General features: G+C 43.8%; 1 protein-coding gene across 1 annotated transcript in view; it reads left to right on the forward strand.

Annotated features, from left to right (window-relative positions):
* MSN (moesin) overlaps window positions 1–27,529 on the forward strand; it is a 45,693-nt gene that overhangs the window by 13,625 nt on the left and 4,539 nt on the right. Inside the window, exons 2-7 of the mRNA XM_059824245.1 lie at window positions 15,313–15,396; window positions 24,573–24,668; window positions 25,435–25,709; window positions 26,169–26,252; window positions 26,611–26,757; window positions 27,227–27,323. Coding sequence (XP_059680228.1) covers window positions 15,313–15,396; window positions 24,573–24,668; window positions 25,435–25,709; window positions 26,169–26,252; window positions 26,611–26,757; window positions 27,227–27,323 — 783 coding nt within the window. The remainder of the gene's footprint in view (window positions 1–15,312; window positions 15,397–24,572; window positions 24,669–25,434; window positions 25,710–26,168; window positions 26,253–26,610; window positions 26,758–27,226; window positions 27,324–27,529) is intronic.

Below are 27,529 nucleotides of genomic sequence, written 5' to 3' on the forward strand. Positions count from 1 at the left end.
ATACAAAGCTAGCATAGGCCAGAAGGCGATGTTAAGCTGCGAGAGTCCTGAGGCAGTATGTTACTGATGCATTTGATAGTTGCTTCTTAGCAATGCTTATAGCACTGTTTCAGAACATGCAGCCCTGTCGCAAAGTGGGACTAGCTTGGCTCTGTAGCAGTCACTGGAAGTCTAAGGCTTTATTCTGTTTTTTAAATTGTGACTCTGTCTCTCTGTAAAACCATAGAGACAGCTACAGCTTTTAACTCAGGTCCACCACATACAGCTACCTGAATGTAATTTGTAACTTTTTTTAATAGACTTTGTGAGAACACCCTGAAAGATTAAAGAAGAAATACTCTGGAGTAGAAGGGGTAATTAAGTGTTTTCTTACATTAAAAAAATATTTTGTGTTTTTTTCTTCAGTTTAGTCAGGCCTTCTGTGAAAGGCTACATGATGCAGAATGTTGTTTATTTTTGCACCTGAAACAGTCTAAGTGATACCTTCTATTATGGCTGGTTTTTGACTGCTTGGTCTCGTGGTGTCTGTCTGATGTATAGAATGTCCAACTATCATCTACCCTTAATTCCATGCATTGTAAGGGTGCTATGTGATGGACCTGTATTTAAAAGGAAGACATGTTAATAGATCTTACTTGACCACTGGGATTCCTGGACACTTAGCAACTTTTTCATACATGCATCTAGGTTGCAAGTGATAACTGAAGTTTATCAGGCATTCTTTTCAAATAGTCTGATTTCAAACAATGTATTTCAAGAGGTGTATGAGTGTGAACTTGAGAGTGTGCATTTAATTGCAGCCTTTAATGAACTAGATCAACTTGTTTGAATGGTTGAGAGCTTTGATGGTGTGCTGTCACTGTAAAGTTTTGCTCTCATCTGTGTGTTCCTGCCTTGCACTGCTTCAGATAGTCCAACTGAATAGTGCATCAGTTTTGTTCTGCTAACTCAGCAGAAAACTGGGTTAATGGCATGTGCACATGTGGCTTGGTGAGGGATAAATCTCACCCAAGGGGTTGTGTATCAGAGCTACTGGAAAGGATAAAGCAGGAGTGCCTGGGAGCCAGGAGTAAGAAGTGGTTCAATAGTTTTGCCTGTGTTGTCCAATTGTACCCTAAAAGCCATCTTACTCTTCCCTCTTCCTGTAATCTGTGCCAGTATCAGTGCCCCTGTGTAAATGTGCTGAATGGGACTAACGAAATGGTTCTGCTGGAGAAAACAACAGATGAGTTATTCTCAGCCTGATTCATTCTCTGGTCCTGCTTGTGGCGTAGTCCTGGAGTGATAATATGAACCCAAAGAAGGCAGCGGGCGGGTGCAGGCCATTTGGGATGGTTTGCTGTGGTGGTGGGACCACACCCCGCGTGTGCTGGCACTGCTCTCTGCTGCTCCCCTGGCAGCTTTGTGCCCGTTTGGGAGCCTTTTGGGACACAGGGTTCTGTGTATCCTGGTGTTGTAGCTACTCTGCTCTATATTAGGAAAGATCAAGTGCTTGAACAAGATGGAGCTTAAAATAACAAAAGGTACTTCAGCAATCACAAGCTGGTCTCTTATAAACTATGTACAGTCCCAACAGAGCTATTTAAAACCTTAAATAGATTGGTGGCAAGGGAAACAAATGTGGGTGGGGAAACTGAATGTTAAAAAAGTGTAGAACTGAGCCGTTTCAGGGAAACCCTGCATTTTAGGGAATCGTGACCTAAATAGATAAGAAAAGGCAGCCAGCCTAAATGAGACCCTGTACCAAAAAAGTTGCAGGATTTGTCTAGCTTGCTGGAAATGATAAAACTGAAAATCACAGGATGATGAAACAGCTTTACCTCTCACTTGACTGTGCCTGCAGTTAAATTTGGAGGGATGGCTCATAGTCTGGGCAGTCAGATCCCACAGTAAGGCTGTGTTCTAGCTCCTAGAAGTCTGGCTATTGTTCAGATATTCAGTGAGTGCTGTGAGCTGGCCAAGAACTTGATGTGCCACACCCAGGCAGTGCTTTGGATGTCTGAAACAGGCAGCCCTGTGTCCAGCTGCCCCTCTCATTATCAGTGAGCTGGAATGCTAGGTGTCTCTTGGTTGATGAACAGAGAAGCATGTGAAACAGATAAGCGCACTTCTGACCTGTTCATCCAAATGGGAGAGTCCTTTGGAAGGAAGGGCTCAGTCACAGCAGTTATCTTCATGCTGTCTTCCCTGTGCAAAGTCTCTTGAATGATGAGCAGAGTGTGTGAGCATAGCAATTTTTTATTTGCCCTCAATTCCAACTTGCCTCTAAAACAGTTCTTAACTATAGGTGAATTTAGAGACATTTACATAGGGAATAAGTATTTAGTCTATTAGCTCATGAACCTCAAGTACTTGCCGTACATGTGGTGCCTCTATGCAGCTCACACTTGTCTTGTTAGCATCCTGTCTTGATCTTGTTTTGAGCCCCTTCCAGCAAAATAGCTGCTTGTAATTTTGGCAGACATCCACTGGATGCTAGGTTTGTAAAGCTTATTGGCTGTCTGGAAATGCATCTTGGCTACCAGGCTTGTCTGCTTAACCCCTGAACTGGGTCTTTGCAGCTGTTAAATGGTACTGGGAAATCCCTGCCTTTGGAATGAAGCTTAGGACAAAAGAACTAGACTAAGGCAAGTTTAGGGGTGGAAAAGCTGCCCTCTAAGTCTTCTCAGAAAACCTGAAATGCTTCCCCTGATGGTGGGGAGTGCTGGAACTGTTTTGCTGGTTCAGTCACTGCAGGGGCAGCCAGGATCATAACACTAATGTGCAGTGTACAGTTGGGGGGGGGGCACAACATACTTGTCTGTAACCTGTGACTAGGATTGCCTAGGAGGGGCACACAGTAGCGGGGAGGAACGTCACCCGTACCACTTTTGGCATTTCAAACATGCCCACTGCCCTGCCAACTGCCTTGAAGAGCTTTAGCTGGGGATGTGGTTAAGCTCAGACAGGTGAAATACAACTGCCAACGCTACTATTAGGGTGTAGGGGCCGTAATAGGCATATACTACTTCTCCAGAGAATAGCACCTTCTAACAGGCACAAAAGAAATGGGTGTTTGCAAAACAAAGAAACCCCAAAACAAAACCCAAAGCTACCTGGAGTGTAGAAATTGAACGATGGCAATTGCATATGGCTAGACTTTGCTTTGAGTTTTAATTCCTGATCCAGACATTGTGAAAAAGGGCTCAGGGTTTTTCCCCATGATTTTTTTTAAAACTCCTTCTGGGTTTTGACTAGTAAAGGACATTCTCTCTAAGTAGCTCAAACAACAGGTACAAAAATAGTTATTCTAAGGGCCTCTTCAAACTAGCTCTAAAGATCTAGCGAATGGCAATGTTAATGGCTTGGAACAGCTACAGGAAAGCAAAGGGAGGTGCATGAGGAATCTATTTATGAGAAAGGAAAGGGTAAAAATAGAGGAATCAATCCATTGCACAACATTGTGAGTAAGTTGTGTAATAAGTGGCATACATGTATCTGGACTTGACTGTAAATGTGGGGATCCACCCATGGCTTCTTTTACTGGCTTAGTACTCATCTTGCAACTCCTTTTGTCAAACCGAAACTTGCTTGCCCTCTGGACAGTGTGGCAAGCTGCTACCAGCCACGGTGTTGAAACACCACTGGTAGGATGTGACTACTTACTATCTGCTTAGTTGAAAAGGAAGGAATTATATTCAACTAGCTTTAACTTGGAAGCATGTCATTAATAATTTTGGAAGCCATGCTGTGTAGGGGGTAGGGGAATTCCCTGTCTTTTTTTATTGTTTGAATGAATAAATTTGTAGTAATCTTCTTACAAAGTAGAACTTTTATTCCTGAAAAAGTTGCCTGCCCAAATCAGATCACTAATTAAATTGGGTAAATGATGATGCCTCGAGAGTTCTAAAATGCCAGGTTGTCCAACCTATTAAGAAGCACTGGCATAGCCCTGGCTTTGTGTGGCTCTGCATTCTTGCATTGCTAGTGTGTGCTCACTAGTACTAATGGAAAAAGACAGCTCTGGACCTTTGAAACATTGGCTAGCAGAAAACTGGAAAGTAGAGGCCTTCACTCACCCACCCTGCCCCAAAAGTAAGGCAACTGCAAACATCAGCCCCTTTGTATAAGGAATACGCGTTTTTGGAGCCCTCTTGTGAGCTCTGTGGATGTGGTTTGAAGCAGACCTCATTTTTCTGAGAGGCTGTCATTGGGGGTAATAAATCTGACTCTCCACCACTTGAGGGGGGGAAAAAAAGAAGCCCGAGTTTATATAAGGGTGCTTGAAGTAGGCTCCCTGACTAGATATGAGTAACTGATCTCTGGACTGGTGGACATGTCCCGCAAGGAGGATCCCCTCAGGCCCCTCTGAATGCTAGGTATTGTTCAGCAAAGGGGGACTTCCAACACAAAGGTAGTTGTGGCTTCTCACACTTGGCCTTGAGAACCAGAAAATCAACAAAATACTGCTGTGTTGCTCTACTCTGTAGGCATTACCTTTTCAATGGCAGCAAGTGTCTCCAAGGAAACTGATTTTTTTTTTTCATGGGAACATTACTGTTTACCACTGGCTGCATGGAAGAATTTTATTTTCCTTATCGCTGGGAGATGAGCAGTACAAATTAATCTCAAAATAGTCTCTTGCGTTAACAGCCAAACAAATACATCTTTGGGGCTCTGACACTGCAGTATGACAGGTTTTATATTAGGACAAATCAGTTGGTTTCCTTTTTGAAACTGACTGCTTTAGTATTATGTTTTGTACCAGATTTTTAGAGCCACCTCAGCCAATCTCTTCTCCTTACCCTTTTCAAAAAGAGGGATCGGCTCTTTCAACCACTGGATACAAGGCCTGCTATAAACCCTGTCAGAAAACTTGTATAGAAAAAGCTGTTAGAGTGGACAAGGAATCAACTTATTTTGAAGCCCTTTGTTAGGTAAAGCAGAAATTCTGTGCTTTTCCAAGCTCCACATGGGGCAGAGGTACTTCTAAAAACTTCCATATTAGTCACCAAGTGCTAGAAGAGCGGGTAACCTGCAGCGTAGCTTTTTAATGACCAATGTGCTGTAACCAGCTTCCCCCCTGCCCTGTGTTAGTAAATCAGTGCTATAAAAGTGAGTTTTGCTGAGAGTTAGGGGCAGAGCGCTTTCTGCACTGGCAACACCCCCTCTGTGTCTCCTGCTGAAGTGAGATGAGTGTCAGATGCACACTTGTGTCACGGGCTGTGTCTGGCTTCCTGCAACTCGAGCGCTCCCTCCTCCACCCTTTCTCAGTTCAGTTTCTGCAAGCAGGCTCTTCAAAGCTGTGAACTTTCTCAGTCTTGCCTGCTGTTGCTGTGGCTCACTTCCTGGGGCAGCTTTTTCCTCTTGCTGTCTTCAGCAGCTTAGCTCCTGAAGCTGGGTGAAAGCTGCAGCTTGCTGCCCACATAGACCACCTTGCCTTGCTGGGGGCAAAGAGCAACCAGTGGAGGTGGAGAGCGGACACAGCTCTAATGTGACTTCACTAAGGTGTGGCTCCACAGTGGTTTCTGAATCTAAGCTGGCTTGCTGCTGTGCTGCTTCAGAGGGAGGGAATAAGACCATGTGAGCACAAATCTAGTTAGATTTAGCCTGATTGCTTCCCTGACCAGGCTTGCTCGTGCTCATGTGAGAACAGGGCTGTGCAGTGAAGTTGTGCTGCAGCAGCTGTCTCTTCCCCACCTGCAGACCAGCCTGTGCTGCAGCGGAGCAGGGCGCAGCTCAACACCTTCCACGGCTTCAGAGGGCATCAGAGCCAACAGAACTGTCTGTCTTTCTGGGATGTCAGCTGGTAGTACCTTCTCCCAGCTTTTTTTCAGTTTCTCATTCAGCCAACTTGCTAGTATATGATAATCATGCTGCAATTCAAGTGGTTTGCTCTTTTATCATTTTTAGTTCAAATGCTGACCTAAGTATGAGGTTTTATCCTACTTGCCTATCCTATGAGGTTTAGCCCTACTTGCCACTTGATTTTTAAATGAAGGAAGTTCGGTTTTTTTAAGTCAACTTACTAATACATGTGGTATACTTAGGGTAGAGCAGTATATTGCATATATGGCTACAGGGCTCTGCACATGAATCTGGTTGTTATGGACTTGCTTGAGGACTTGATCACTTTTGTGATCTCTAGGTCAGCCAGCAGCAATATGCACTTTCCAGTGGAATCTGGAGGATGCTGCCAGTTCCTTGTGTTTTGGTCTAGAGCCCAGTGATCTGTGTTTCATAGCACACTAGATGTATGATCTCCTCTTTCCTTCTGCAACAGGGGTGGTGGTGGGGATAAGGGAACAGGCCGGAAAAAATACTTGTTACTGAAGCTAGTAAGCGGAGCTTCTTCCTGTGCTTCCAGACTACAGTTCTTGATGTCTCTGCCAAGCTGAACTCAGTGGTTGAGCCCATTAATTGAGGTTGGAGTATCCAGCCCCTTTTCCTTTTGTCACTGGCTGCTTACAGAGAAGCCTGTCTTCCCTCTGCAGTTGGCTTTTAATTTACTTTTATTATAGGTAGAAACTGAAATTTCCCTTAATAACACTGAGATGTGGAATTCAGCATAGCAGTGGATGAAATTTTACTGTAAGCTTCATGTAAACCTGCCATTTTTTGCCAAGTCTGACTGTTACAGTTGGCATTTTTTGTGCTTTAATGACATATGACTTGTTCATGTTAAGTAGTCTGAAGCTTGTAATATTGTGCTAGTCTTAAATGGTGGTTGGGTGCATAAGGCAACAACCCATGAGAAGGGCAGTAAGCTGCAAGATCCTTAGGCATCCCAGTACCTTCAGAAATTTAATCAGCAATCTGTAGCTCACTGTCCTGTGTTACATCTTAACATACAGCAAGTGCAGACAGTTGGGATGTGTTCTAACTAGTGTATTGCTGAAAGGTACAGTCAACTCTGTATCAGTCTGGCTTTTTCGGAAATGACATTAAAAATAGCCCCAACTGAATAACTGACAACTACTTCTGCAAAATGAGCTTAGATTCTGCGCTGTGAAATGTGCAAAGAGAAGAGGGGAAGGGTGGGGAAAGTGCAATTTTTTTTCCTCTGACAAAAATCGTGGGGATGTCATATCTGGTAAAACGTTTTCAGATAATGATCTTTGCTTGTGTCCAATTTTAGTCTTAGCATAAGATGACTGAAAGATGTATGTGTCAAGAAGCTCAATTTTTCTGTAACATCAGCTCTCTGTCTTCAGCTCTGCACTAAAATCATTCGGGATTCTTTATAGGGTGAGTTCCTGTTACAGGCTGTAGTTAAGTACCAAAACAAAGCCAAGATACAATCAGTGCCTGTAAGGGTGATGTTACAGCATGTACTGTGTCGCACGTTAAGTTGTACTTCTGGCTCACTGGTACTGAGTGCATCAAACGTGGGCAAGCTTCCTCCTCCACTGTATTATGGTGACTTTATTCAGATTGTCATAGTGAGGTGGAATGGCATGCCTTCCTTGGCCTTGTTGGCCCCGCTGTGGCTCCAGTCAAATGAGGAGTATCGTGTCCCCAGTTGAGCGGGAAGGAGGGCAGTGGAGAGGGCTGGGAAGCTCCAGGGAGCTGTTGGGAGGGTTAACACTCTCTCTGGGGGCTGCAGTGTGGCAGGGCCAGGGCTGGTGCCCAGGGTGTGCCTGCTGCTGTTCTGCTCACTGATGAGCTTAGGGGTATGAAAAGGCCCTTTAAGGCTGCTGTAAGGGGGCTTGGTTTAATTAAATGTAATCCCTTTAGAAGTCGCAAGCGCTTTCACATGACCTGATTCCAGCCTCACCCTGACACAGAGGACCTGGGGCTGTTTCGGCAGAGTGCTGGCACTCAGGAAGGAGCCAGATGTCTGTGAGTATTGCTGGTGCTGCAGGTGGGGAGCATTAATTGTGACACTCTTCCAAAGCTGTGCAAAGCATGATGCCCTGGTACACTCCGCAGGTCAGCGTGCAACTGCTGTCCTCGCAGCGGGGCCCGTGTTGGCTGGCCAGCACAGTGGGAAGTGAAGTACAGCCCTGGGGAGCATTTGTCCTCCAGAAAACACTTGCGTGTTTTAAGGGACAGGGGAAGGATTCTCCTTATACCTACTGTTGCTAATCTTGCTGAAAGCCAAAACTGGAAAGGTTTTTAGATTATTAGGATGCCTTACGAGATCTTTTGTTCACAGTTCATGCAACTTCAGCTGGATTTGATGTGCTTCTCTGGTCAGAGCTGTTGGAAGTGATACACGGTGTTAGTCTATTATCTTTACCTACAGTAACTGCTGGGTAAACTGGTGCACTATAGCGTAGAGGGTCTGTAAAGGATAGCTTGGAATTTCTTTTTAGCTGAACTTTATTGCTCATTTGACTGTTACGCAACAGAATTAAGTATGACTTTTCCCTATGCCATTTTCTCCAGAAATAGTCTACTTGGCTTGAACCTGGGAAGCATGAATATCTGAAGTTTGAAGCCTACAGACCAGCAGGGTATAACAGCTTCCTTGCATTCAGGAAATCCAGGGAGGAAAGAAGCTTTAGCTCGGGGTCAGGGTTTTATAGAGGTTGCTACTCTGTTGTGCTGACTCTACCTATTATTCTGACATGAATTTCCTAGTACGCTGTTCCTGTCTCAACTTACGACAAACAGAATTGTCTGTTGTACCTGTTGCATTGCTCAACGTGCTGGGGCATTTGTACAAGTAATATACCCAACACTTAGTGTGATGATGATATCGGTCTTTCCTGTTTGTCCTGCCATATGCAGCTACAAATTTTCATCTTAGGAAGCAGTCATAGCAGGTTATTAGTAGGGCTCACTCAGACCTGGAAGATAACCGATATTCATTGCAGCTAGTAAAACTTACTGGGAATCTCAGTGGAGCAGAAAGTGAGACTTGAAGGTATATGGGCAATGTTAAAATATCTGAAAAGATACTGCAGATAGGTGCCTGGTACCACTGTCTATTAAGTCTGTCTCCTGTAGTCTGCTAAAACACCATGGGAGGAGGGCGGTGGTGTCCTGCAACTTGTGAAAGCTTTTGCCTATCAAAAGGAGCTTGCTTTGGCTGCAGCTGCTCTGGGGGCTGGAACAGTGTCTCTTCCATGGAAGAGGCTCTGTCTGTGCAGGAGGTCTTGCCCTCACCACAACACTGTCCTTGGCAGCAGGAAGCTCTTTAATATGCTCGGGTAGTGGCAATCTTTAGCTGTGCTTAGACTGGTAAAACAATGGCAATTCCTCAAATAGAGAAGAGGAAGAGTTGCTAGGTTTCTAGCTCTTTCCTGTAGCTGTTATGAAATGAATCAGTTAAACATGGACTTTTTTCTTGAGTATTTTTTAGTTTGGTGAGTGTAAATTTGCCTGTTGAAATGTGATACTTGCATTTTCTTGTAATGTGCAAGATGGCCTCCTCTAGAAGCTTTTCATATAATGTTGCTAGCTGTTTGTATGCAAAATACTATATTAAATGATCATGAAAGACAAAAAAGGCATCTATTTAGAGGCCACCTACTAGGGTAAAATAGCTAGTTTAAGATCTAAGTGGAGTTTAGAGGGTTGCAGACACCTAGATGCAACAGTGAGTGCATTATAAATGCTATGATGGAAAAAATTCAATGAGTTGCTTTAAGAGAATTTGAGTACAAATTACTGCATTAGGATAGTATTTTTTTGGTAAACCTGTTGATGATGAAATCCAGTAAGTCCTCTAAAAACACCTCCTGAGTGTTGAAAGTTTAAGGCAAAAGTTTACTAATAACAAATTTTGGAAAAGGGGTGTAGAGTACTTGGGGATGAGTGCTGCCACTGTGGACCTTGTGATCTGATGGCTGGTGGGCAATGTCCTTTTCTCACTGTGTTTACTCCTATTCTTTACACTTCATCAGTGTGCACCTTGCCTGTCTGGACTGACAGCTAGATTTGTATATGCTCAGCAGTCCAAGTTGGTTATCTTATTGAGGAGCATTTTATTCCGTTTGCAACCCAAACGATAAGCATGCTGATGGTTATGCCAGCTCTCAAACCTAGGAAAACCTCCTTAGGTGGTTTAGAAATACAAAGTATAAAAGCTTAATGCTAATGAATCTTGAGGCTTTTCTTAGAATAAGCATTGATGCTAAACTAGATAAATGATTTAAGAGTGCTTTGGCAGGGTAATTTTCAAGGGACAAGGCAAACAAGAGTCTAATTATGATGAGACTGGATCATGCTGGCTTTCTTCTGCTATAGCACTTTTGTTTATGGGTTTATGAAAGACGGGTCCTGCCTGACTAACCTGATCTCCTTCTATGACAAAGTGACCTGCTTAGTGGACGAGGGAAAGGCTGTGGATATAGTCTACCTAGACTTTAGTAAAGTCTTTGAATACAGTTTCCCACAGTATTCTCCTGGAGAAACTGGCTGCTCATGGCTTGGACGGGTGTACTTTTCGCTGGGTAAAAAACTGGCTGGATGGCTGGGCCTAAAGGGTTGTGGTGAATGGAGTTAAACCCAGTTGGCGGCCGGTCACAAGTGGTGTTCCCCTGGGCTCAGTATTGGGGCTGGTCTTGTTGAATACATTTATCAATGATCTGGACGAGAGGATCCAGTGCACTTTCAGTAAGTTTGCAGATGACATCAAGTTGGGTGGGTGTGTTGATCTGCCAGAGGGTAGGAAGGCTCTGCAGAGGGATCTGGACAGGCTGGATCGATGGGCTCAGGCCAATTGTATGAGGTTCAACAAGGCCAAGTGCCGAGTCCTGTGCTTGCATCACAACCACCCCATCCAACGCTACAGTCTTGAGGACGAGTGGCTGGAAAACTGCCTGGTGGAAAAGGACTTGGGGGTGTTGATCGACAGCCGGCTGAAGATGAGCCAGCAGTGTGCCCAGGTGGCCAAGAAGGTCAACGGCATCCTGTCCTGTATTAGAAATAGTGTGGCCAGCGGGAGTAGGGAGGTGATCGTGCCCCTGTACTCGGTGCTGCTGAGGCCGCACCTCGAATGTTGCGTTCAGTTTTGGGCCCCTCACTACAAGAAGGACATGGAGGTGCTGGAGCATGTCCAGAGAAGGGCGACGAAGCTGGTGAGGCGTCTGGAGCACAAGTCTGATGAGGAGCGGCTGAGGGAGCTGGGGTTGTTTAGCCTGGAGAAGAGGAGGCTGAGGGGAGACCTTATCGCTCTCTATAACTACCTGAAAGGGGGTTGCAGAGAGGTGGGTGTTGGTCTCTTCTCCCATGTAACTAGTGACAGGACAAGATGAAATGGCCTCAAGTTGTGCCAGTGGAGGTTCAGGCTGGATATTAGGAAAAATGCCTTTACTGAGAGAGTGGTGAGACACTGGAATAAGCTGCCCAGGAAAGTGGTGGAGTCACCATCACTGGAGGTATTTAAAAGACGTGTGGATGAAGCGCTTAGGGACATGGTTTAGTGGTGGACTTGGCAGTGTTAGGTTTACAGTTGGGCTTGATGATCTTAAAGGTCTTTTCCAACCTAAATGATTCTAGGATTTGTTGTGTAACCCTTGTGTAACATCTGTGTTGGGCAGTACTTGGCTGTGAATGCCTTGGTAAAGTGGTGTTACTAAAAGTAAGACTTCAAATGAATGAGGAGGATGAAGGTAAACGTGCAGTGCCTGGCACTTACTTGTCAGGTAGAGATTATAGCAGTCTGTAGGTCTCTTGTAGTTTGTCTGAGCTGCAGGCAGAGCACATTAAGATCAGTGAACCTGACTTGCCAATAGTGAGGTGACCCCTGGGTATCTTTCAGAACGAAGCTCCCTTGGTGCTTGGTTTTTCAGCCTTTTTACATGCTAGGAGAACTGATTTGTATTTCAGTCCCAGTATGCAGGCTCTTGAAATGAAACAAAACACTTAGTAAAGCTGCATCTGCTCTGAAGATGCAGGCCTCTTACCTGCTAACTGGGAATGGAGAGCAGTGCCTCCCACCACCTGAAATAGAACCCTTGCTTTCTTTTTCCAGTTCACAATCGCTGGCTCAGAAAAACCCTGGCTTAGTAGCATATGGGGAAAAAATTACTTGTATGTTGTTTCCATACCAATGAGGCTTAACAAAGCTCAGTTTTACAGCAAACTAACTTCTCGGCCAAGTATTAAATTACTACAAAACTAGTGGTTAAATTGTCACCGGTACAGCCCAGGACATGCTTTCCCCAGCTCAGTCTGCTGACAGTTAACAGCAGTAGGCTATTGGATGTGTTAAAACTTTGTTCAGCTCAGGGAAGCTAGCGTTACCGGGGTGTGGTTCTCAAAAGCACAAGCCTGTTTCCTGTGGTATCTTAGCTCATGCTGTCTTCTAAAATAGCACAGGCTGAAGTTGCAAATGCAGACCCCATTCAAGACTTCGATGCTCCTAAACCTTAAGTTGCTACTCATCTTGAGCACAGGGGGCATCTACTAGGGGAAGAAAGTAGATCTCTTCCTCCTGAATGTACTAATTGAAGGATGATAACTGGTCAGAGAGCTTAAGTGTGTTTAAGTGAGTGACAATGAAGGAATTTTGCTGATTCCAGCATGGGACCTTATTTTACTGTGCTAAAAAAGATGTGAGTCTTCCAAATAAGTATTCTGCATGAATTGTGAGGATGCTTACTGAAGCAGCTTTATTTTAAATTTCAAGGTCTGATTTGCTCCGAATAGCTTAAAAACTATTTGGGCACAGGTTGCAAAGACCTGCCACAAACATTTCAGTTCTGTTTTCTGGCGCTTCCTCTGTGTTCAGATACTTCAGCATTCAATCACCCATGCAGATGCTATCAGGTAAGAGTAGCTACTGTGTCTTACCCATAAACAGTGGAGCAAAAAGACTTTTTTTTTCATGGTAGTAGGTACATTAGTGTTTTAGGTGAACAGCGGAGACTTTAAACCAAACAAAAAGCAACCTGTTGCTTAATGGCTCTTTTAATGTAACCCCTCTTATACTTAGACACGGCTTATGGACATCTTTGCTCTCACTCGTAGGTGTGCTGGGCAAGTCAGGCTTACAAGCAAGCACTCTTTCTGGTAGAAGAGACTGCTTAAAGTGTAAGTTTCAAAGCTAGTTTTGGAGCATTCAGCCCTTGTAGCAAGTGACTGGATTCCTTCAATCTGGACCTGGATTTCACCAAAGCACTGTGAAATTAGCCAATTGTCAACATCTAGGATCTGGGGAGATATAATTTGGGAAGGTATAGCAAGAGAACTTAAGGCAACTGCATGCTATTGAAAGCTGCTAATTTTAAACAAAGCTTGATTGCTTATGAGTTCAGGTTGTTTGCTCTTTCCTTGCTACTTCTATGGGATGGTTCTTCCTCAGTTTGACTTCATTGTGTCAGAAGGTTCAGAGGATTTCAAAACCAACTTATTCCTGGTCTGCTTGGTCATGATATCTTTGCTCCAATAATGTCTAAATAGCATTCCTTATCCATGCAACAATCAACTGCAACTCTTCTTGACTTCAGCTTTGCTGTGCTAAGCCTACCTTTAAGCTCTTAGAGAATATGCTTAAATTTTTAGCTAAACTTAAACCAAGAAAATCTTTAGGTTCATCGTGAGAGGATATTAAGTACAAAATAGTGGTGTGCCTAGGCTCAAGTAGGCTTTTTGGGAAACTTCAAAATGTATTTGGATGTCATGGTCTCTTTTGGCACTTGACTTAATCTTAACTAGCAGAACACTTCTTGCTTATGGAAAAAAACCCCACCAAACCCTGGTTATAGCTCTCTTGCAGTCTGCTGCTGCATTCTCAGTAAACAAGGTGTGAAATCTGTCCATATACTCTGTAGAAATACAGGGTTCAGAACTGGCTGTGATCATACCAGTATTGGGTGGTTCCTTGAATATTTCTCTGCTTACTGTAGCTTTTTTTGGTCTCTAGTGTCATGTGGTTAGCTTACAGTCTAAATGTGAGTTTGAGTTATTCTTACTAAACTGTTCACAGCATAATTCCCTTCACCCCCGGAAGGCTGGTGAAGTGTGCTAAGCCAATTGATTACACTGAAGAGCAAATAAATTAGGATTTGTTGATGTGGGGTAAATGGCTGTTGGCAAGAAAGAGAACTATGAATGCAAGGCCTGTATGCTGGGGTTTGGTGCACTGAGACTGTCCCGTCTGCACAGCTTCAAGTTTTGAACCTTTGCTGTGATGGAAAAGCATTAAAACAGTTTGATCTAAAATATCTGCAGCTTGTGTTCGTAAATTGTGAAATATCTTTACCTTTTTCAGTTCATAAGTATGCAAATAGAAATGAATTCTCAGACAGCTTGATGTACTTGCAGGCCTTACTTTGCCTGGTCAAAAGTTAAGTGTCTGCATTCAGGCAGGAGTATTCCTATCTACCCCTAAGAATCTACACAATATTTTCCAGTAATGATCAGGAGTTGTGAATAGAATTGGGTGTGTTTTACACTAATCTTTGAGGTGAAATGCCTCTGCTGTTTAACTTGCTTCATGAAAACTATTGGTGAAAGACGTACAGATGTCTTTCTGCTTCTGTGGGATGAAACCCTAAACTCCCTTGCTGCAATCCCTTGCCACTTCCGTTTCACATGTGAAAACATGATGGTGAGACGTTTGTTGAGAGTGCATCATATAATGTTTCTTCTGGAACACCGTTCATGATCTTCTTACATCTAAGGCTAATATTGTCCCACAATCTTGACTGCAATGTTAAATTACACCTAAACCATTTCTGCAGTGTTTAGAGATCTCTTACCTCCCTGAAAGAATTGGAAAGCAGTAGGCAACTATATAGAGATACTTCTATTGCTTTCTGAAGTGTCTGCACATACTGGTACATATGCTAATTCAGCATGCATCCTTTTTGCCTTAGCACGTGAGATCATCCTTGTGTCCTGTCTGCTTCGTACCCACAGCCCTGCAAGCATATCAGGGGTTGTGCCTTATAATTTCTCCAAATACCCATGAAGACTGGAACAGTATTGTTAGTATTGACTAGTCTTCTGTAGCAGGCTGAGTTGTTAATGCTTCCAGGGACTTCCTTGACATTCATCCTCCAAATGGAAGGGTTGGATGTCTGGTTGTGTGTACTGAGGTTTGGAACATCTCTGCTTTTGTGAAAGACACCAGAATGTTCTACACTAGAAATTAAACTTCTTAAGCTGTAAATGGCTCTCACATGTGTCAGTATATAGATGGGAATATTAGTAGGAACAGAAAGGATAAACTCTTTACACTACGAAACAGGAAAGTTGAATTCTACAGGAAAACTGGGAACACTGTGCTGGCAGGGCAGATGACTTTGTAACTGTGGGCAGTGAAGTTCCTGGCAGCTTGGGAGCTGGTCCCTGGCTGTAGGCAGATACTGGTTTTCATTATTGGGTAGTGTCACTTAGAGCATGTGTTGTAATGATCCATTTTGTGTCTTCTAGATCAGTGTGCGTGTTACCACCATGGATGCTGAGCTGGAGTTTGCCATCCAGCCCAACACTACAGGGAAGCAACTCTTTGATCAGGTAAGTGATGGAGCTGAAGAAGATCTAAACTTGATACAGATGTTGTGATTCTATTAAGGTAACAGCAAACAATTTCTAAAGGACCTCAAAGATTAAGTGACAGTGTGTATAATAACTTCAAGAGAACTCAGTATAGTAAGAAGTTATACATTTTTTTCAAAACTACTGCATTTTTTTGTCCCCAGGAATGTGTTAGGAGTAATGAACTGAATTGGTGCTGTAGCTCATAATAATAATTGGAAAGCTGTAGATGTCTGCAGTCATAATTCATAAGATAAGTCTTATGAGGGAGCTGGTAAGCTGTCTTTGGCTTTCTTGCAAGCATTCTGTAACTGTTTTCAAAGAGTGGTTGGTCTCTAAAACAGGAGAGGCTTGGCTGGGTTTCAAGCATTGCTGCAACCCTTAAGTGCAGGTGAAGTGATACTCTATACTCCCATCAGGCCCTGAGGGAGATCTTGAAGTTATGTACTGTATTTGGCTGTCTTCATCTGGATGCTTCAGCCTTCCTTCCCCTGCGTTCACTGGCTAGGCAAATTTCCTCCTACTTTGGTCCAAACAGAAGCAGGGAGGTGTGTGCGGCCCAAAGATGGAGCAGCTGAAGACAGACATTATCAATTGCAGCGTTTGAAACTGACAGGCTCCACTATGCTTCTCTGCTGTAATCCTGAAGGCCATGGATTTGCTCCTTAGTGGGAAATCTGAACAGTAAGTTCATAGCTTAAAGAAAAGTAAAATGAATCTTGGATAATGACAAGATGAAGGAACTGCCAGACCAGATATGTCAGATACGGGTGTGGTTCAGTAGTGCTAAGTGTTCTGGGGCCAGCTCTATACAGTACTTATCTTCATGAAAAGAGAGACTTAAAGGCTGACCCACCCATAGAAGTCAGCTATTTCATTTAGGGCCAGCAAACCTAATTTAAAATTTTTTTAGATGTTTAACCACAAACTGCTACTTTCTCTCATACACAGCTGGATGATTCAACACTAGATAATACATTGCTTTTTGCAGCCCAGCCCTGAAAGGGAGGGAATAGAGAGAGATCCTAGGCTTTACTAAAAGAGCATCCTTTCATAATGGGAAAAGCAGAAACGCTTTCAGGAAAGTTCTGAGTTGCAGTGTAGTTCTCAGCTGTCTGTGTTACTATGGAGTAGCTCCTACATATTTTAGCCCTGTGTGGTCTCAAAACTGGCAGTTTTTGATAGAAGTGAGAGGTGGATTCTGTCCAGAATCCCTGTGTGCAACATGGAACTCCAGCACGGTTAGTTGGTAGGAGCATATGTTGATGAAGCTGAGGTGACATACCCTGAAGTTCATCAAAAGGTGAACTGTTTTTTTAGAGGGGGTGTTCTTCACGTGGATGCTTCCCATGACTGTTTTTCAATATCTGGTTTCTGACATTATCCAAGCAAAGGACCAGGCGCTAAGAAGCGGTACTACTGAAGTCAAGTAGTATTTTTAATCTGCACATGACTTTTTTCAATCAGCTCTAGAGCATCTGTAGCTCCTGCTGCAAACTGACATTGTGATGCAGGCTTGGGTTTCAGCAACTTCTCTCTGTTTGAGAAAGCATCTGATCATGTTTCCAGTATGGGAACTCGTAATGTCTTACTAATTGATTTCACTCCTTTGTGTCATGTTCTTGAACAGCTGCATGGTCTCCTCCTTGCAGTGTTTCACACAGCACCTGTCTAAACAGAAGGTTTGTTTTTGTTTTTTCCATAGTAAGCACTTTGTGAAGGGAGAAAACAAATGCTGTTGCAGAACTAAGTTTCTAAGTTGCTAATGTAAATGAGGTAGATTTACTTAAGCTAAATTGGCTTGTAGGTGGGGTTGGAAGAGGAAATACAGTGGGGAAAAAGTGTCTGAAGCTAGCTGTTAAACACTTGCAATTTCTGAAAGGTCTCGTGGACACCATCTTCTTATACTGTCCATGTATCACACTCGCTGTTTTCTACTGCCTAGCTAGCACATAGGATTCCTTGTGGAGGTAGTGATACTGGTTCCCGATAGGGCTGATACTGAAATGAATTTCCTAGAGCCTCACCAGCAGCAGATGTCCAGGCTTTGACTAAATGATTAGTCAAAGACCTAGCACAGCAGTGCTAGGTGGTGTTAGTGTGGTACCACCACAGTGATGGTGGTAGAAAGGCTAACCCTCTACCAGGGCTCGAGAACATTGTGAGCACTAAGGTAGGGAGTTGGCAGTGGATGTGGGGATGTCAAAAGTCTTCCACCTCTAGCATGAATAGGGAGTTTTGGTATGTGAGTGCTTGAGGAGCCTAATCTCAGCTTCTGTTGCTGCCCTGCAGTCTCATCATTGGCCACTTACAGTTAAGGAAACTTAACTGCAAAGGAGGTAGCTATTCAGCTCCTGCCACCATGGGAAACGTTTCATCTTGGTCTCTGAATGCAGATACACAACAGACAGTCCATTCATCTTTTTTTTTGATGGAAAATTCAAGGTTCTTTTCCTATTGCAAAAGAGACTTTATATTCAGACTTAGACATAAAGGAAAGCAAGTACTTGTTATATATGGACATGCTCAAACAGATTCTTAATCTTTGCATAAAGAACTAACTGAATACCAAACCAAAACATGAGAGCCTCTAGTGAGCTGACAGTAAATGCTAAACTTGCTCCCTTTTAGTATGGGGATGGGGCTTTGAATGTATCGTCAGCTGGCATATATCCAGTGTGTTTCAAATGGCTGAGCTGTTTGTGTGGATGAGTTCCTGTAAAAGGGATAGTCCAGAGCTGTTCTCCCTGCTGACAGGGACTAAGCAGTTACTGCTGTCTGACTGATAATCTGTTCACTCTAACTGTTTCTATCCTGAGGTGGTCTTGGGTGCCATGATCAGGTGTGTAAGAACAAAGTTGGGGCTGTTCATTTTCTAGCTCCGTTAAACTATGTTGTGCTCCTGGAATATTTTCTGTGTAATGCGGGTTCTGGAAAAAGGAGCTGCTGTCATCAGTGCTTTTTTGAGGGAAGGGAGAGTTCCTCTATAAAACAAACTTACAGTTTTGCTGCTGCAGCACATTGACCTTTTGGTGTGAAACTTGACTTTTGACTCTTCCATAGAAAAATCTGAAGATACCCTGCATGTTTTTGCCCTAGAGTGCCCTTTCACTTGAGCTGTCAGTTCCGAGTTAAGCAAAAAGGAAGCTGCTAAGCATTACCAAGGCTTCTAGCTGCACAGCTGCCTCAGTGCATGCCACTGGCTTTGTTCCAGTAACATTAGGCAGTATTTGTTTCCACCTGTTGTGTATAAAGGTAAATAAATACATTCATTATGCCACACATAATTCTGACCTACTCCGAATAGGATTCGGAAGACTTTTGGAAAGCTTGTATCTAGGTAGTAGCTTCATGAGGAGGAACAGTTTGAGTCTGAAGTGCCATAGTAATAATAGGTGAACGGGCTTGAGGTAGAAATGTTCCTGTCTCCCTCTTTCCTGCTTCGTTACATTACAAAGTGAATTTTTGTAGTAATAGAACAATGCAGATGCTTCACTGCTTTGTTGGAAATCGTCTTTTGCCCCACTGTAGCTGGCTGTAGAAATATCATTGAGTTGATACACAGTGCAGTAACATCATGATTTAATCTAGAGATCTTCCTATAACACTCCATCCCCTAGGCTTGTAACTGTACGGCTTTAGCTTAAATAGCTTAAGCTTGTGTGCACGGACAAAACCTGGATTAATTGAGACAGGAGGATTGCACTGTCTGTCTTCTGCTGCTTTGCTCATGTCCTCTTAGCATCAGCTGCTGAACTCCAGCGCTTACTGACTCACTAGCAAAAACAGTAACTCTGCTCCCATTCCTCAGCAGCTGGTGATGGATTAAAAGAAGAGCTTGAGGATGGGCTGTGCCTGTCAGGGGTGCTGCTTATCCCACAGGCCTGATTACTTCACAGGTACCTTGAAGTACTGCTTTCCTGGGGATGGAGGGCACAGGCACTGCAACAGTGATAGCTGCTTGGTTTCCTTCTTTAACCCTTTTCTGTATCAGACTGAAGAGTAGTTGGACTGGAGACTAGTGTGTAAAACAAAGCATTGCTTTGCTTTGTATGTCTTTTACCAGAGAAACGGTTAATCTTTCATGTGTAGAACTGCTTAGCTACTTATTGCTGTGGATAGATTGGAGGGACACAACTTCAAAGCCTTTTTTCCTTTCAAACTTCCTTTTTTTGGGTAAATTGATTCTAGCTTGAATCGGGGAGATTTTGGCCTGTTGGGGGACTAGCCTGTACCTTGGACAGGGAGAGAGGTAGCTAGCTCGTTTGCTTAAGTGCTCCACTACTGGCTGGAAAGCTATCACAGAAATGCCCTGGCTTAGTGGACACTGCATCCTACAGGCTCCTCAGGCAGCCTGCGTACAGACTAGTCACAAAATCCTCAACTGTTTTGACTTCTGTGGTGTGAAAACATACTCCCTTCTTCCGTGTTCCCCACATAAGGCAGCTTCTCAAATGCTTTGTTTCTGATCACTTCTGACCTTGGATCCTGCTGGCACCTTGTTCTTTCGCCCCCCTTCAGAGCCCCTTATTCCTTCTAGTCTCTGGCAGAGGAGCCTTAGCTGTCTGCTATACTAGGTCTGTTGGGTGGTGAGTGCAGTCAATGGGTGGGGATCTCTACCCATTTGATAGGCCTTATATCAGGATTTTGTTAACAATGAGTTGTGGTTACTAAACTGTTCAGTTAGTGCTTCCTTACCCAAGCTAAAATGAACTCCATTTCTCCAACTTCAGAACAGATTTGCTTCTCGGTGATGTGCTTAGTGCTCCCTGAGCCTATAGGTGACCATGTAAACTTCAGTCCTTCCAATGCAAGCTTTTGGATATTGCAAAGTCCAGGAGATGGTGGCTTCAGCATGCCACTCCAGAATAAGCCTTTAGAGTAACCAAAAGCACCCAATCTCATTAAAGGTGATCTCTGTCCAATTAAGAGCCAAGAAGTCAAGTCACAGGTTAAGGAGAAATGTGACAACAGAAAAACTTTATCTCTCATTTCAGATTTTGAAAGCATGCAGTTAACCTTCCTAGGAGGCTTTTCCTCAGTTTCATGAGCTTTTGGGGTCAAAACTAAGCTTGTAATAGAAAAGTGCACTTGGCTATGGGTTAGGATTGTAACAATAAGCATCCCTCTGCTCACTCTAAACCTAGTGACCAATGCTGATTTAATGTTCAGCATTGATCCTAATACGTGGTAGAGTGTGGGGGTGTCTTTCTTATTTTTTTAATTCTTAAGGATCCTACAGATTTCATTAAGAGCCAGAGCTCCTAAGATTCTGAGTACATGTGCCCTGCCCTGGCTTGCTTGTCTGCTGCAGTGAGTTTAGTGGTTTGATAGAGTACCAGTTTGTCAGTCTCTTCTTTCATGGTTGCTGAAGCTTACAACATAGGCTGACCAAGTCCCTCTCGACTTTTGAGTAACTCCAGCTGAGCTGTGTTTGGAATAAAAATGGCTGTCTCATGGCCTGTAGACTAAGCTTTGTGAGGAGGGAGACTGCAGAGAAGCCTTTAGCTTTGGTAAGGTCCTACCTAGTAGTGTTTAAATGCGTAGGAAACTGGTCTGGAGCACTTGATCCAGTAGATGAAAGCACTGAACCAGAAACTCAATGTGGCGGTTTCATGGTAGAAAGCAGCAAGTCTTGGGACAGTGGCCGGTTCCTCCAGCAAACCCCAGAACTCGTTTGTGTAATGAAGGCTTGTGGTTGAGGGGTATGGAAATGTGTCTCAAATTTCACAGGAACATGTGGAAACTTACTGGCTTTTATAAAAGCAGTAGTCCAACCGAAAATGGACTGCTTGTTGCTAAGGTCAATGGCAAACTGTAATAAGCTTAAAAACTCAAAGAAGGTCCTGTCATTTAGCATTTTGACATTTTAGCACTTTGAAAAGGAAAGTTAGAAATATATCTGTCAGCCAAATGGAAATATTTATGGCTGTAGATGGAACCTATCTTGGGTGTTAAGTTACAGTACCTGGAAGAGCATTTTCTAAGTCAGTTTTGACTATGGCGTGTGAAACTGCAGATATGGCACAGGTCAGAGCTCCTCTAGCAATAAGGTTTGCTAGTAGTTTTCTCTTGGAAGTACTTGACATGCCTGTCATAGAAAGGGAGAGAGGCCCTCTTCATCTTTAACTAGGACAGCAGGTGAGATTCAAGACAGATATGCTCCAGTATAGCCTGGGATGCTTTGGTCTTAGACTAAGTTCCTGTGCCAGAGTGGAATGTCTTCTCTGCTTTCATGCTTTGGTCTTGCCCGTGTGTAGATAGTGCTTTCATGAAGGATCCGTGCTTGTTTGCCAGTGCGGTGGTGTATTTCCCGGGCTGAGAATGAGGGCAATCTTCAATCGTCATCTTGATGCTAAAATCTATGTTTAAGAGGCTGCTTCTGGCTCTTCTTCTGCTGTGGGGCAGCACTTAGTGGCAAGAACAAAGTTTGGAGGGAGATGGGTGAGTGCTGAGGGGAAGGACAGGAGGAGTCATGCAGACCTGGAAAACGTGGGGTAAGGAGAAGTGAGAGAGAATCTGGAAGACCTTGTGTTTATTTTCTGAACGTAAGCAAAAAAAAAAAAATTATACTACTTCTGTGTTTAGACTGTCTGCAGAAGGTGAAGTGAGAGTCACCAGAAATGCACCTTTTCCCCTGAGGCAGTATTGCTTACTAAGTGGAATTTTAAGCTAATGGTACTTGATGAAGAGCTTTGTCATGGCTGGTCAAGGTACTGTGGGACAGCTGGGTTTTAAGGCTGCCTGTAGTCTGTTGCCAGTTGCAGACTAAGACTTGTACTGCAGGCTGAAGAATACCCAGGGACTGACTTAATGGTCTCCCTGGCATGAAGAAAAGATGTCACTCTCCAGCCGAGAGTGTGAACTTTAGGTATTTAAGTACGGTGGTCTGTGTTAGACAGTGCTCTCTATTTTCCTGTCCTGTGTGCCAGCCCTTCTCCATCCTCAGCCGCTGCCAGTAACTGTTTGCTTTTTGGAACATCTCACAGTTCATCAGGGCTCTGAATGCTGTACACCCCCAAACATAATTGAGCTGCTAACTGCCAGCCAAGCTCCTTGCAGCTGTAGAAAGCTGTTTCTTCTTTATGCTTTTCCTCTTGCTAAATGGAACTAAACCTGCTAAAGCTTGAGGTGGGAAGGAGGGAGGAGGACTATCTTTACCCCCCCGATTCGGTAGCAGCTTGGGGATGTGATGTTGCGTGCTGTCTCCCCCTCTCCTCTGTCCAGTCTGTTGTTGTCACTGCTATTGCTGTGCAGACTTCTGCTGTGGAATAAAAGTCCTTTTGTGCAGGGCCTCAGTGTGATGCCTTTCAGTTCCTTGCTGGCAGTGCAGCCTGTTGAATTCCCAGGCGTAAGCTGCTGACAAATGGAAGTGAGGCAAGCAGATGCATGGGGGGGAAGGGCTTCCATCCCGTTCAGATGTTAATGCTGCCGAGAACAGAGCTTTCCTTAGGCTCTAGGACAGCCTTTCTTCTTCTCCTTGTACCACATGCTTTCAATGCACACAGCAAACTCTGATTCTTCTCCAAAAGCCTCCCTGGCTGGGCGCATCCCACTAGGTGATATGCACAGGTCTGTGCCCCACGTTCCCCTGTGTTTACAGGGGCTTTAGGCCAACTCTCTAGTTCATACTGAAGCAAGGATGGGCTGAATAATTTCCTGGACTCCAGTGGGATGATTTGTGTAGACTACATGACCTTGTGTAGGTTTTGTCTCTGTGTGTGCTACCAATAGCATGCCTCTGCTGAAAGCTCCCTTTGGTTTTTGGGCCTGAAAGGAACTAGGGCCCTAATGCTGCTTTTGTAATGCCAGAAGAAGTCTGACCCAAGCCCTAAAGAATCTAACTATAATGTGTTTGCGGGGAACATGTGTCCTTAGTGTTGTATCTCGCCAAAGCTAGAGACCGCATCAGAAGGGAAGAGAGTGCATCCTTAAGATTTGACAAGGAAGTAGGCATTTGGGGAGAAGTCAAAACGTGGGACAAGGCAGTACAAAATTGCCTCAACTTACCTGGCACGGGGGTCACCGTGATCAGGCAGCTGGCTTTCGCAGGCTGAGGCTTATCCCCTGCTGTCCAGTTGTTAAGTCCCTCTGAAGGATGGGAGCTGTGAGCAAGCCAAGGGGTGGCTGGTGTGTAAAAGCAACTTACAGTGTGGTAGTACTGTAGGTACAGTGTTGACCTAAGGGCAAATGTCTTCTCCCTCCCCCTTCATTGTCTAGTAATGAAGGTGACAGGTAAGTGCCTTGTTTGCCAGTATGAGAACAGCTCCTGGGGGTTCAGGATAGATGGGGGGGAACTTCAGTTTCTAGACTTGCTGCACCCTGTGGCAGGTCTCAGACTTGCCAGGGCACAAAGCTGTGGCCTCATGCTGGTGAACAGGCTTTACTGAGAAACTTCCCCCTCCTTTATACCAGCAGTAGCATTATACTGCAGTAGTCTTGCCCCCCCATGAGGCTCTTGTCTCTTGTTACAGTATGTCTGTAAAGCCTTCTTAACTCTTACTTACATAGCACCCACGGTGTGCTAGGAAAATGACTAAGGAGAGAGCTCACACAGTGGTGTATTTAATCTGTGGTGGCTCTTTGTCCTGGCACAAGGGATAGCATATCAATTTACACGCTGTAGTACCTCTTGATGGTGCCACTCATTAAAGAGCTGCATGAAAAGCCTGTCCACAGCTGTCGGTGGTGTAGAATACAAATCTTAAAATAGCACAGCCTAGTAGGACACAACCTAGCAGAGTGATTGGTGACTTGTCCAGGAGTAGTACATTTGCATGATAAGTGAGGGGTGTACCTGAAAATGGAGCTGTGCTGTTGATTCCTGGCAGCTATTATGCCTATCAGATCTGTTGCATTGTATTTTGGCTATACATGTTGGCTTATAAGTAGCTGAAGAAAATAGCGTCCCAGCTGTTGTTTATAAATAGCAACAAGCATTAAAGAGATGAGGGAGAGGGAAGAATAAAATACATCTCCCACTTAAGACCCCTCAGATGCCCTATCATCTACGTATGTGCGCCATAGCAGGGGAGGCAGGAGGCTAGGGCACTGGTCGTCTTTGTGTTCGTCTGAACTTAAGCTCTAACACGTTCTCTGCCACCAGTGAGATCAGCCTGTCTGGCTAGGGCTCTTGCTAATCATCTTTCTTCCAGGTCGTCAAGACAATTGGTTTAAGAGAAGTCTGGTTTTTTGGACTTCAGTATCAGGACACCAAGGGCTTCTCAACATGGCTGAAATTGAACAAAAAGGTATGTTTGCTCCAAGCTTTCACTTGTCCTGGGTTCCCTTCTCGGAGGGCAGGGGCAAATTCAGTCTCCATTCTTCTGTCAGGGATGGCCTCAAGTTGCGCCAGGGGAGGTTTTAGACTGGATATTAGGAAAAATTTCTTTACTGAGAGAGTGGTGAAGCATTGGAACAGGTTGCCCAGGGAGGTGGTAGAGTCACCATCACTGGAGGCGTTCAAAAACGGTGTAGATATGGCACTTCGGGACATGGTTTAGTGGGCATGGTGGGGTTGGACTTGATGATCTTATAGGTCTTTTCCAGCCTTAATGATTCTGTGGATCTGTTCTTCCCTCTTCATACATCTGAAGTACTGCAAGATTAGTGAGTTGGTGTTGCCTTCCTTCAGTCCACACACCCCTTCCCCAAGGTACAAGGAGTCATGGTGTCTGACCTGGTCCTCCTGCATCTAGTCCTGTTTGTTACCCAGGCAGATGTGTTACTAGGAGGGGTAACATGCTGATGTGGTGCTCATGTGAGCATCTTGGTTGGAGAGAAACCTGGAGAGTAATTTACCTAGCACTCATCATAACTAGTGGCTTGTCAGAAGTCCTGTGGGGAGAGGTGACAAGGTATTTGGTAGTAAGGAATTGAAAACCCTTGCTTTTCTGTCCACTCACTTCTGCATTGGAAAAGATAATTTTTTTTCTAATGCATACTTGTCTTCCTGTTCATAAACCTGCTCCCCTTCACTTGGTATGTAGGCTATAAAATCCGATAACTCTGTTCCAGGTAACAGCACAGGATGTACGCAAAGAAAGCCCCTTGCTTTTCAAATTCCGTGCCAAGTTCTACCCAGAGGATGTGGCAGAAGAGCTGATCCAGGACATCACACAGCGCCTTTTCTTCCTCCAAGTGAAGGAAGCAATTCTGAATGATGACATTTATTGCCCTCCAGAAACAGCTGTTCTTCTGGCTTCTTACGCTGTCCAGTCAAAATATGGAGACTTTAACAAAGAGGTGCACAAGTCTGGCTACCTTGGTAGTGACAAACTGCTCCCACAGAGGTAAGTGAACCTTAGACCTTCTTTGCCTTAAAGAGTTTGGGTTTTTTTTGGGGGAGGTTGTGGGGGTGTCTTGATTGGAATGTTCAGAATAAAATATATATAGCCTTGTGCCTCTCTAAGGATTGGGTTTAGTATTCTTTTAATTAAGAGCTTTTATCTTAAACATCCTATTGCTACTGAGGAAACTCTAATCAGAAGTAATGAGAGAAGCCCCAAAACCAAAAAATGTGTTCGGTTGTGCTTCTCCTTGTGGCGTTACAACTTGTCGTTTGTCAGAAGTCTGAATACTGACCAGTGTGTCTCTAACTAGCCTTATAATAAAACTGTATTTCCTGGAATATTTTGGTGGGGGAACTGTGATGTTGGTGGAGTATTTAATGAAGCGTTAATCAAGAGTGATGTGACTGTGTGTGCATAAATGTAGTGGCTGGTCTCAAATGTCGCATGTACTCTTTCTAGAGTTCTGGAGCAGCACAAGCTTAACAAAGACCAGTGGGAGGAGAGGATCCAGGTGTGGCATGAGGAACATCGAGGAATGATTAGGTAACTGACGCAGTGTGAAACTGCTGTATTTAAAGTAGTGTGATATATACTAGTGTGTAACATATGAATCCATACAAACATCTGTAGCATGCTTCAGGGTGAGTTAGCATTCTTCATGTTATTCTGTTCAGAGTAACCAGGTTCACATACCTCTGCTCTTGTTAGTCCACATTAGCTGGCTGTTCTTAGCAAAACAAAACTGAGTTTGCAGAATTTGTTTGTTATTATCTACTAGAGTGATGCTTGGAACCTTTGCCAGCTTGTTGCTGCTCTGCCCATGACAGGAGGACAGCACCTTCTTGCTCTAATGGCTTACAGACTCAAAAACGAGTATCTGCTTTCTTTTTGCATGCTGCAGAGAAGATGCTGTCTTGGAGTACCTGAAAATTGCACAGGATCTAGAAATGTATGGCGTGAACTACTTCAGCATTAAGAACAAGAAGGGCTCTGAACTCTGGCTGGGTGTAGATGCTCTTGGACTCAACATTTATGAACAGAATGACAGGTAATAAACCCCCTCTCCTCATCATTGTCTTCAGCTCCTTTCCAGTATAAAGGCATTCAAAATTAATCTTTTCTGGAATCCAAGTTTTTAACTAAACTCTACAATTTCTCTATCATTCTTGGCTGTATTTTTGATACTGCCAGAATGAGCCATAAAACGTGCTGCTTTGAACCAAAAAATAGAAGAAATTGGCAACTCTTATCAAGCTAGTTTTACTTGTATCCCCAGTCTTCCTGCCACAGATGCATTCTCCGGTTCTGTTCTCCGTTAAAAAAAAAGGCAGGATTGAAAAACCATGTCTTATGTTTGTAGTTCATTTGCATGACTAATTTTGTTTGCTGATTCCAGTCAATGTAAGAATACTGAAACATGAGGGCAGAATTAGTAGAATTTTGAGCTTTATATTGTCAGTCAAGAATTTGGAATGACTTGGGGCTTTTTTATTTCCTTTTGCTTTCCATTTTTGCAGGCTAACACCGAAAATTGGATTCCCTTGGAGTGAGATCAGAAATATCTCATTCAATGACAAGAAATTTGTTATCAAGCCTATTGACAAGAAAGCACCAGTAAGAAGCAACGTTTAAATGAAACTTTTGGCTGCTTAGCTAGCTGAATGACCTTTTTATTGTACATGATCTTTTCACTGATAAAGTCAATGCTGACTTAAGCAGTGCTCTACTACCTGATCTGTTTAGGGCAGTATGCACAGAATGGGTCCAATGGCAGTAAGGTGATATGGGATGTTTCCTTCTAGGAGGGTAGGAATTTATTC

This window comes from Gavia stellata, chromosome 14 (genome assembly GCF_030936135.1).
Source record: "Gavia stellata isolate bGavSte3 chromosome 14, bGavSte3.hap2, whole genome shotgun sequence".
In the NCBI taxonomy this organism is placed as follows: Eukaryota; Metazoa; Chordata; class Aves; order Gaviiformes; family Gaviidae; genus Gavia; species Gavia stellata.